We start from the raw sequence: 12,223 nt of genomic DNA, 5'->3' as shown, positions 1-12,223 counted from the left end.
CCTGTCCCATATGGATTTCCTAATCAAGAGTGGTTGCAAGTCATATTAATATTCTTGATCTCTCTGGATCAGTGCATCTTGAGCTCTTTTCCAATCCAGTAGGTGAGATTTAACTGGAGCATGGGAAGATGCCCAGAAGAAGCTCAACTACTGAAGCTGCTGGTTTTGCTCAAGGCTTTATGAGAAAGTACAGTTGCATATGAAGTAACTTGACAAGGAGAAGAAAACATGATGACAACTCAATATAAGCCACTAAATGAAGGATCCTGTCACTGATTTAGCATCTTCAGTTCTGGTACAAGTACAACAGAAGATACCAACCCTTTTCTCCTTCCTGCTTTGAAAGAAAAGATCAGAGAGAGCTTCTGTGGTTTTGTGTTTTGTGCAGACTTCTCTATGGAAACTCATAAAACCTCTACCGAACTAGATCCTGGAGGGAACTAGATGCAGAAACTTAGACGTTGAAAGGCCAGCTGTACATGGGCAGAATTAGGTCCTTCTGCTCCTAGAAGCTTTGCCAATGGAATTTAAATTGCCCCAGGGTCACAGGCTTTTAAAGGTTATGCAATGATTTTGAGAACTGCACTCTGCCAAAATCATAATTTAAGAAGACTACAAGACTCTAAATTTGGCCAGCTTTACACTGAAAACATCCCACTTGCTTTTCCTTGCCTCTGTAAAGGTCTGCTGATGAAAAACAGACATGCTAGCTTGTAACAGTCAGAGTCGTCTTACCTCATTTTTCTTATCTGCAGCTATACCTCATTAAATGTTTGCTAATACATTAAAGACAAAAACATGCAGTAAGTACTTTTCATCTAAAGAGAATATCAAGTGTACACTTGATCCCTTAATTAAATAATGTGCTGGACTTCTGAGCAGCAGGTCTTTCTGTCATAATCCTTGCTTAGTAATTAATGCGCCTCTGCACCAGTGCACGGAATCATTCAACCGTTCAAACACAGCTCCTGCATCAACAAAAGTACTAATTTAACTATTAACTGCATGGGTCCCTACTACTCATCCAAAACTATTTGTAAGGACATTTTCATTCTCTAGCAGGGTACTGTCTTTTTTGATGAACAGCTCCTTCAGCTGATGAATCTTCATTCAACAGAAAATCTTCCTTTCTCAGCCATCACAACTCATTAACCTCCCCTTCAATCCCCCTAACAGTCCCCAAGAAGGACTTCTTCACATCCATCAAATATGTATGTTTAAATAAGGTCACACACACCCTCTCCATGAAGCACCTTTTCCAGCCAGTGCCAGCTGCAGATCACAAGACTACATGGTCTCTATCCAACTTGCTAATACACAAACACACCTAAGACGTTCCTCTGAAATTTGCCCTCAGCTACTTTCCTCCTAGATGATCTAACAGCCTCTGGTATAAACATACAGAAGAAACAATCCATCATGGTCTGTGCTAGCTGCAAAGAGCAACGGACTGAGTAACTAAGGAGTATTCAATGAGTGAATGAAGACAGCCCGCTCGCTAACCAAGCTGTGGCGCTGGACAGCTCTCAGAGCTGGCAGAGTTCCTCCACTAGGATGGCATTTCACTCAGGACGTTGATGAAATCACTACTCAAAAGACAACTTTTAGACTACTCAAAACTAAAGAAAAGGATGGCAAACCTAATAAACACAGCAGATGTACAGAAACCTCGACATATAACTAAGCAGCAGAGATCAGCAGTTAAGAAGGCTTAATGCTTAGACCTTCAACCCGTAAGCACTTAAAGGAGTCAGCAGGACTTCCACCACAGTCACTACTGACTGAAATTCTGTTCTATGGAAGTTTTTTGGGAGAGTCACAATTTCTTCTTAGACTTAGTCACACTTTCTTACTCAGGTCTTCAGGCAAAGACAAACTATGTTTTTCAACTTTAAAGGCCAGTGTACTGTTTTGGTTTGCTTTTCACACCCTGGGCTCACCAAGAAACAAGACCCCTTCCATCTTCTCGACATTAAAGATGACCATTGGAATACTGACCAAGACAGTGGATTTCAAAGCTTTTACAGAAGTATCCAAGAGCTACCATGCACAGCAAGTTCAAAATACACTGAAAGCTACTGCTTGCGTGGTATCACAAAAGGCACTAAATACACACACAGGTCTCCTGTATTTAACTTTACTAGCATGTGACCAATATGCCTGCTGCACCTGAGCTATTACTTTGCACACCATCAGAGCTGCAACTATAAAAAAAAAAAGTTAAAGTGTTAGTGGAAAAGACAGTCAAGTCAAAATAACACTGAAAGCTAATTTCAAAATTAAATGTCAAACAGTATTCATTGATCAGTTTAAATGAGGTTTTAAAGGAGTTACTTAGAAGTAATTAATTCCTGAAACACTTTGTTAAGCATCAAGATTTTAGAACCACATACAACTTAAAATAATATATTTCTTCCACTTTGCTACCTGAAAAACCTTCACCTGTTTGTTGGGAGCCTAACTATACAGTGGCATACATGAGCAACAGAGTGCTACTGAGATGACATTGAAAAGACAACTTAATGTGTATTTTCAGTTATCTACTTCAGCAGGTAAACTACTTGGAAACAGCAGCGTGATTTTCAGGACTCTGAAAAGGGGAAACGTCTAGGTCCAGTTCTGCAAATATTCCTCTTCACTTGCACCCACACGGCATTTAAAGGTGTTTGCACCTTCCAGTGCCCATGAACCAGCCATACGTGTGTGTGCGCCTGCGGAGCTGGGACGGGAAGAAGTGCCACTGGATTTACCTTCAGTTTAAGGAAAATACTCGGGTGCAATGATCAAGAGGGCTGAACAGCCCAAACCTAAGTGACAGGTACCGCTAACGTGTCGCTGGTGCCACAGGAAACCTTCGCGGGCTCTGATGATTTCCAGGCATGCTCCCTCAGCCGAACGAGTGAAGACACTGAGCAAAGCCACTCCGGCACGGCCGCAAATAACGCGGCAGCTGGAGCCGCTCCGCGGGAGCGCCCCGTGCCAGCGCAGAGCCCCCCGCGCTCCCCCGGGCGGCCCCTCACCGGGGGCGCTGCCCGGCGCGGCGACTCCGGGGCCCGCCAGGCAGGGCCGCCCGTTGCACCGGGCCCGTCGGGCGCGGAGGGCCGCGGCCGCCAAGGGCAGCGCGGCGGCAGCACTCCCCGGCCGAGCCCCGGGAAAGGCCCGGTCTTTCCCCGCCCGGCAGTCAGAGCGGAGCCGCTGGAGCCGAGGGGAGGGGCAGGTCCTTACCCATCGCCGCGCGGGCGGCACGCACCCGCCTGTGCCAGCGCCACCAGCCCGCAGGTCCCCCGAGCACCACAGCCGCGGCCATGCTGCGCCCCCGCGCCGAGTGACCTCCGGCCAGCCACCACCCGCCCCGGCACCTCCCCACCCACCGCCCGCCACGCTGTGAGCGGCAGATACCGCAGCCAACCACAGACACCCCTCGGCGGGATCCAGCCAATGGGAGAGCAAGCTTCCTCCCCGCGGCCGGCCGGCTCCGCCCGCCGCCCCGTGACGGATGGGGCGGGCCCGGCTACCCGCGCCTGGAGCGCGGAGCGGGGCGGGGCGGGGGCCGGGCAGGCGCTGGGGCGTCTTATTGGGGCAGCAGGGCCGGCGGCGGGGCTGCGAGCGACTCTGTGCCGCTGCCTGCGGCTCTCCCCGGGGCGGTGTCTCCTGCCAGCCCTCCTTGCCTGCGCCTGACGGCCGTGGCTTCCCTTTCCTGACGCTTGGCTGAGAGGAGGCAGGGCCGGGTGTTTGGCGGAGGCGGTCTGTGGTGCGAGACGGTGGGGACGCGCGGCCTGGCCGTGTGAGGGCTGAGGTAGCCTGCGGTAAACGGCGGCCTCGGGGTGAGGGAGCGGGCCGCCTTGCGCGCCGTTTTTGCCCAGTCAGATGGCAAATAAGCGCCGGAGCTTGTGACTGGCTTCATCGTTGTGGTGGGTTGAGCCTGGCTGGATGCAAGGTGCCCACCAAAGCTCCTCTACCGCTCCCTTCCCCAGCAGGGCCAGGGAGAGAGAATACATCGAAAGGCCTGTTGGTTGAGATAAGGGCAGAACAATCGCTCAGGAATTGCCATCACGGGCAAAACCAGCTCAACTTGAGAAAAATTTAATTTATTACCAATCAAATCAGAGTAGGATAATAAGAAATAAAAACTAAGTCTTAAAAACACCTTGCCCCCACCCCTCCCTTCTTGGGTCAGTCTCATTCCCTCTTTTCTCTACCTCCTTCCCCTGCAGTGGTGCAGGGGGATGGGGAATGGGGGCTTTGGCCAGCTCATCACGCATTGTCTCTGCTGTTCTTTTCCCCCTCAGGAGGAGGGCTCCTCATGCTCTTCATCTGTTCCCATGTGGAGTACCTCCCATGGGTGACAGTCTTAAACTTCTCCAGCATGAGTCCTTCCCACAGGCTACAGTTCATGAACTGTTCCAGCGTGGGTCCTTTCCACAGGGTGCAGTCCTTCAGGAACAGTCTGTTCCAGCGTGGGTCCCCCCCTGGGGTCACAAGCCCTGCCAGCAAACCTGCTCCAGTGTGGGTTTCTCTCTACAGGGCCACAGGTCCTGCCAGCAAACCTGCTCTAGCGCAGCTTCCCACGGGTCACAGCCTCCTTTAGCCACATCCATCTGCTCCAGCATGGGTCATCCATGGGCTGCAGGTGGATATCTGTTCAAATGTGGACCTCCATGGGCCGAGGGGGACAGCCTGCCTCACCATGGTCTTTACCACGGGCTGCAGGGGAACCTGCTCCAGTGCCTGGAGCGCCTCCTCCTACTTCACTGACCCTGGTGCCTGCAGGGCTGTTGCTCTCACATTCTCACTCCTCTCTCTCCAGCTGCAATTGCTCTTGCCTAGTTCCCCTCCCCTGCTTAGATATGTTAACCCAGAGCTGCTACCACTGTCGCTGGTGGGCTGGGCCTTGGCTAGCAGCGGATCCGTCTTGGAGCCAGCTGGTATTGGCTCTACTGGACACTGGGGAAGTTTCTAGCAGCTTCTCATAGAAGCCAACCCTGTAGTCTCCCACTACTAAAACCTTGCCACACAAACCCAAAACAATCATGTCCAGAGCACGGTTCCCAAAGGCCTAATACAGGTTTTATCAACATCAGTAAGATTTGTATTTGAACAAGCTAGCAAGAGCTGTGCTGCTCAGCTGCAGCCTAAAGTCTAACAGGGCTTTGAGACCTTGCTGGCAGTCCAGGGAGAGAGAGCTTCAGGTGCTGCAGGGCTGTGAGGGAGCAAGCCAGGCTCTGAGACAGGGCATGCTGGAGGCAGGCAAATGCTGCCTCCTTGGAGTAAGGCTTCAGCTCCGGTCCTGCATCTGCCACGTTCATCCCTCTTGAACAAAACTTATTTTCATGACAAAAACCCTTGCCTTAGTTTCTCATGGAGGAGTGCTGGGTACTCCCTCGGTCATCAGGTTACTCTTGCTAGGTCAGAGCTTTTTTGGTAGCTGTTACGTAGTATCATTTACAGACTTCTGGGAGAATGTAGTGGTCAGGAGTACAGGTCTAACCAAGTCAGCTGTTCACTCATATGTTAGCACAGAAAGAACAGGCTCAATGTATTAGCTTGCTTCTTCTATCAGTACCATAATACATTTTTTTATATTTGCCCCTATAAAGCAGTGGACAATACACAGTTAAATTAACCTAGCCCGACGTAAAGGAATTTCGTGGGCAGTGAAGGTGGCTGTGGTTATATAGTAGCTTTTTTCTGGCATGTGTGAGTGCTACTGCTCAACAGGCCGATCTCCTGCCTTCACCCAGCTGCTGCTTTCTCTCATTGCCTCTCACTCAGTATGACTATGAGCACCCAGTATGGCTTGAGAAGAAAAAAAGAACCCTGCAGCTAAGGCAATGGAAAGAGTCACACAAAAACTGAAACTCTTTAATTTGCTAGCACTTTGCAAAACATCTGAAGCCCCAGAGACTCATATGTACCAATATTTTCATAAGCTCACTTGTTTCTTCCACCATGCCATTTGAAGATCGCCAAGTGAATGAAGCTACTGAGCTCTGTTTACTTTTCTCCTCAGTGGTGACAAGGTTGACAACCATCTTGAACACAAATTTTGTTGGTAGAAGTGTGATTCCTCACTGAGGCAGCTCTGCTGGCAGAAATCTGTACTGAGGTGTCATCCAAATAAGGCCTTTGAAAGTTATTAAAACCTGAATTTTACACGTAATCACACAGAACTTTGAAAACATGATTTTTTGCCTTCCAGCCCAATTCTTCACTGCCTTACATTTTCAGAGCAATTGGTGCTTTTCCAGCTGGCTGTAGAGTCCTATCAAATCTGAACTGAGTGAGAAAAGTGATTAGTTTTATTTTTGAGGGGGTTAAGAATAGATAGGTGGATCAAGTGAAGACTCTAATGCTACACTCAATGTGGTCCTTGCATTCAGATTTTTACCTCTCATTACAAGATGCAGCTTTACATGCATAGCTGTATCCTTCTCTAGACCTTTATCATGTCTAAGAGGGTTTTTTACTTGTGTAGGTAGAAGTAAAACATTCTTTGTTTAAAAGGTATTATGAGGAGAATTTCACTTTGTACCAGCATAATAAAAATACACTATAACCACTTCCAAACAAAGCATGAGAAACTGTTAAAGGAGAGTCCTATTGATAAAAGAGTATCAGACAACCTTATATTACTTGGCCAACACACCTGTGAATCAACTTTATTTTTACAGACATGTCCACTGTTACCTTACTATAGTTTTTACATTGCTTTTGTACAGAGCATGCTTTTGCAGACAGATGAAATTCCTTGAGATTAGATTAAATGGAATCTCTGCTCACATAATGAACATCATGATCACGTCATGATATAACTGATACTAGTAGTTTAGTACGTTTAAGGTAGCCAGTATGAGAAGGAAGCGTTTGCAGGACTAGGTGGTGCAGGGCTACCATACTGTAGAGCATTTGTGGAAGGGAGAAAATTAAATTAATAGTGTTGCTGTGGTTTTTATTTTCTCCAAAATGCCCTCTAGTGATGTTTGAACTTCTAGTAGGCTTATAGTAAAGTTAGCTCATTTTGTTAAAAATAATTTTGCCTTTCATAAAATTTTTATCTCACTATAAATCAAGACTTCCTAGTTAATTTTGGTTTTTGTGTTATTTCTTTACCAACCTAATTACATTCTTTCCACAGAAAATAAAGAAAAAAAGCTTTGTTAACTTCAAAATACTTTTAAGTAATTAGCCATGAAAGCTTTTACTTATATTAAAACCCAGGATAAAATTGTTCTGTTTTTTTTCCAACAAAGCAGCAGTATGTCCTTACTCACACCTAGTAAGATAGTGTTTCATAAAGATTTGTATGTGATGATTTCTGCAACTGTTAACTAGTTAAAATGCAAATAAATTGTTATTTGTATAGCTTGGTTCCTCAAATCACTATTTTTTCCTTGAGTTAAGAATGGGGATACATACCTCATTTGAGTGCATACAGCCTCTAATTTTAAAGTAAAATGATTTAAAGTAATGTGAGTGAAGTCTAAAATTGTCTATAAAAATAAATTCATTAGGTATTTTAAAATACCTGGAAGTGCCAAAAAGACTTTCCAGAAATCAGTGATTACACTGCAAACATGCCACAAAGGTGAACTGTTAACAAGTGTGCCTTTGCCAGGGGTAGGAAGATTGCCAACATTTAATTGGCTTTAAAGTTTTGTTCTATCAATGGTGTATTGTATCTTAAAAGCAGTAATGCCTACCTTATTATTTAGGCATGAAATGAGACCTCAAAATATCTGACTGATTATGGCAGCAAGGAACTATTTTCTGAAGGAAAACTTGCTAGCCTACTTGTTGCTGTAGTGTAGGTAGGGTTCAGTTTTTACAACACATAAAAATAGAACAGTATAAAAATCATATGAGAATGACAAGTAGTAAACCTGTAACTGGTATGTATCTGTTTTCATCAGTAGATCTTACAGTGCTTTATAAAAAAAGAGTACAGATGTCATTATAAGAACCGATCTTTTAGTTGTCAAATCCATTTAAGTCATGTTGCTCCCCAAACCTAGATATACCTGGAGCTCTGCCTCAGTCAGTCCAGTCAGTTCAATTGCTTTTTGACAGCTTTCTATACCAGACCTTTGAAATGAGTAGGATTTAAAAAAAAATCCCCACTGCTTTTGCCCCAGCTGTTCATCCCGATCCTTGCATTACAATTTATGGCCCTCTCAGGTATGCCAATGTAACTGTTGTTAATCCTTTCGCTCATCTGTTTGACAGTCTGTCCCAACGAATGCTTGCACTGGCACACTGGTCCTCACGCTGGAGGGACTGAATGGGCCAAGCTGGAATGAGTGAGTGGGACAGAAAGCTCTTAAATCCTAAACTACTGGGTATTGGTAATGTAAAACCAAATTCTTGGTCATGGGAAGACTAACGAGGTTCAAAGTGTCGTATAACACACAGTGACAGAAAAGGGAAAGAGAATGCAACTTTCTTGACACTCATTATCATATAACCATGTCATACCCATTACCATTATTACCATGTTCATTAAGCCACATTGCCTTGCTATTACTAATGCATAGTTGCCATATCATCTGGCTTTGTAGACTGCTGCTGGCACATTTCTGCAGGATATGAGAACTGTGGGGAAAAAGATACAGTACCTTTATACTGCATAGCCCTGTATCCCTGTATCCCAGCTTGTTAGATCATCAAAAACTTGTGTATATTTACTTACATCATACCCAATGAATGCTCAGTGATGTTGTAAATCTAAATCTTTGTTTTTAAGTGGCTCAGATTTATTTTCTTATGCTGTAAGAAGTATGTGGAGACCTTAGGTGTGCTCCATAACATTTGTGATGTTGTAACATGGATGTTAAAACATAAGAACTTGTCAGAGCACTTGTAATACAGAAAGCAGCTGCTATATTTTTCTGTCTGCTGGTACATTGTGTTCATTAAGTTCCAGGAGACCTAAAGAAACATAAACAAATGTGTAAATATAAAATAATGTAACAAAACCAACTTCTTTTCATTCTTACTGCTGAAAATGTGTCCATCTTAGTTTCCTTTACAGGTCTCATATAAAAGGACAAAGAACTTAAAAAATCCTACAAACACAGAACATCTATAGTATTTTTTGTCATTTAAGGATTTTTTTTCCCCTTAATAAGGAACCTCTGAAAGCAAAGGGAAATATATGCCCTGTGTCAAATTATGGTAAAGGTTGGATTCACTTTCAGAGCCTGCCCCTGACTTTAAATCTGTTGATGCAGGATAATTACAGGTGATCAGGTTTTTTAAAATTTTTAATTACTTTTGGGACATTTCCTTTTCAGGACTTGGGAGTTTTATAGTCTGGGTTGATAACTAAGAACAATTTTCACTGAATTTAGTGAGACTTACAGGCATATGACACCTGTAAAATGAGACCCTCATTGCAGACTGATATTTAAATTCAACGTTAACACTAAGTGTAGCTAAAAGAAACTACAGTGGATGGAGCAGCGCATTTGAAACTTGAATCAATATGAATTGGCAGCCAAGCCTACAGTGTTTCATTCCTCCTTCTAACCTTCCATCTTGCATTTGTGGTGTTTACTTCTCTGCATTGGAGAGCTTTCACAGTCTTTGTAAAATGCAATGAAAGCACAGTGGAACTGCTCAGGAATCCCTGAGCAGCAAATAGTTGGATGTGGGAGAGCATTCCAGAGAAATATCCCTGCATATTTTGTTTCTGACTGGGTACTGCTGGAGACAGACTACTGGGCTAGAGGGACCTTGAGTCCAACAGAATATGACATACTTCACGCTTGTAAATATTCAAGTTGGGATTCTCAGGGCAGCATTCATTTCCTAGCTGTGTGCTCTTCACTAGATAACTAACTGGAATGTATAAGCAGCAATGCAAGTGGTTATTTTTGCCTACAGAAAAAAAACCCACCCTTGTGTAATCTGAACTGCTTTATTTCTTGCTGAATTGTATGATATATTCTGTAGCAGTATGTAATTTAGTAATCAACCATGACCTGAATATGTGCAATATTTGGAATATTGCATATCTTAAGGGGAAGTAAATTCCAGGCTTCTGTAGGAATGTAGTGCCTTGGGGGAACATAGAAACTTTGTTTTGGTATGAAGACTTACTGTTTTGTCAGAAGCATTCGTACTCTAGTTTGGAAAGCAGTTGCATCTCACTGGGACATCAGGTGAATGTTAGAATGGGCAGGTTACCACAGGGTACCAGTACATACATATTTGTACTAATTGGTACTAAGTTCAGTTAAGCACTAGAGGTTTTCCCGTCTTTTTAGCTTTGATAAATCCCATTAGGATGTTTAGGCTAGACTGTGCTGACTGGGTTTCTCAGAAGAGCTGAAAAGATTCAAGTACCTATTTCCTAGAAGAATTCAATCATCCCCTTCAAGTTCTCTTCAAAATCTCGCTCAGATAGAATGCATTAAAGATAATTTACCTAGCTGAATTTCATGGAAAATGCTGTGGATTTTCCAAAGATCCTGAAGAGATTTCATCCAAAGAACCAGTCCTTTTAATTAGAGCATTTTGCTAAATGGAATTTTTCACAGTTCGGGTTATGAGCAACTTCAATCACTACTATCTTTTACAAACAAGCAGGAAATTGTATGTGGGTGAGTGCATATAGGGTGTACCGTGAACAATATAGAACTGTTCCATTTGGAGAAGTGACACAAGAAAAATTTAAAGTGTAAGGACAGTTACCTGTATAGCATGCCATAGCAATTTGGGCTTGGTTTTATTTTTGTGTTTTAACCGAAAAATAAATTTAAGATTATTTTTATGGATTCTTAATCTTTCAATGATTGTGTGCAATATCTTATTTTTACATGCTTATTTCACATGACATAGAAATGCAAAGAGGAGGATGGCTTTTCTTCAGATTTAGACAAACAGCTTCTGTAAAAGCAGCTGAAAAAGGAAAAAAAAGTCCAAAAGAACTGTTGCTACATATGATAAATAGTTGGTATCAGTCACAGTAATTTTATTTTCACTTCTACCTGCAATGCATTACCTATAGAACATATGGTTGGTGTGGGACTTGCATGAAACAGTCAATGCCCTGGCAGTTACAGGATACTGACATAGGAAGAGAAAATGAACATGGTAGGGCAACAGGGAAAAGCAATATGGAAAAGCTACATGGTAACTTGATCTGAAACTTAAGAAGTCCAAGCAATGAGGAGGTAATTGTTGCCCAGGAAAAGATGCACGCATATAACCCACAGCAAAAATAGTTCCATTTTTTCCAACCAACGTATGTGTATCAGTCTAAAAGCATCAACCTCACATTACTCCGATAAAATCCTGAACTAACCTCCTTATGGTATAGAAATAGGAATTCTGGCACTAATTCAGTTCTTAGGTTTTCCTACGCCAGAATGTAAAGCATATTGCTTTAGAAACATTTCCTTTGTGTGGCATGCTTCTGAGCAGCCTTAGCTTTGGCAAAATGGGAGGTGACCTTGCTCCTGTTGACAGTCTTAAGACTTTGTTCCTGATTTTAGAGGAAGCAACATAAGGTCCCTGGGGGAGCAAGGTGCATTAGGGGATATTCCTCATCACTGGCTCGCTAGAATTAGTACCCAGGAACATAACCTACTGCAGATTGAGAACACAATTAATTAATGTTCAACAAAGCCCCACTGTTACTGAAGTAATATAATCCAATATAAAAGACCTAGCTTTTATTTTCTATACTTGGTTGCAAAATTTTAACTCAGTTTTGTATGTTTGGGGCATGCAATTATTAATAAACCTAATTCCTCTGGGATTTTAACTATACAGTGGATATAAAAAGCATCAACTTCACGTGCGAAAGGACAGAGAAGACCTTTACAAGAGGAGTGCAGAAATCAATACATACAAGAGGAGTGGATCAAAATATCTCCTCTGTTCCACACAAAGACAAAACTACTGCCATTATTGTAGTCCTCTATTGTCTATATTGCTTGCATTGCCTAGGCTGTCCTGTCCATTGAAAGATTCCTGAAAGGAACTGTAAGAAAAAGACTTGGAATGTATACCAACGTGAAGCAATTAGTTGCAGAATCCTTATTTTAACAAATCTCTAATCTGTCCTATTGAAAATTTAATATTAATATGCTTTATGTAACATTTAAGAGTTCTAAATACAAACTGCACATTGAGTTCAAGTCTAGCACTGTAATTTCACCATATAGCTTGCATACCTATGGAATAGCTTGCTTATTATTGATTTTTTTTTAAATCTCTA

General features: G+C 43.1%; 1 protein-coding gene across 1 annotated transcript in view; it reads right to left on the bottom strand.

Moving 5' to 3' along the window:
- Window positions 1-3,358, bottom strand: part of HIBADH (3-hydroxyisobutyrate dehydrogenase) — an 84,871-nt gene extending 81,513 nt beyond the window's left edge. The window contains exon 1 of the mRNA XM_037385153.1: window positions 3,226-3,358. Within this exon, the coding sequence (XP_037241050.1) occupies window positions 3,226-3,307 (82 nt within the window). The 5' untranslated portion in view covers window positions 3,308-3,358. The remainder of the gene's footprint in view (window positions 1-3,225) is intronic.
- Window positions 3,359-12,223: the final 8,865 nt, after the last annotated feature.

This window comes from Falco rusticolus, chromosome 4 (assembly GCF_015220075.1).
Source record: "Falco rusticolus isolate bFalRus1 chromosome 4, bFalRus1.pri, whole genome shotgun sequence".
Classification (NCBI taxonomy): Eukaryota; Metazoa; Chordata; class Aves; order Falconiformes; family Falconidae; genus Falco; species Falco rusticolus.
The sequence above is the reverse complement of the archived record's forward strand: the minus strand, read 5'-3'. Positions and strand labels throughout refer to the sequence as shown.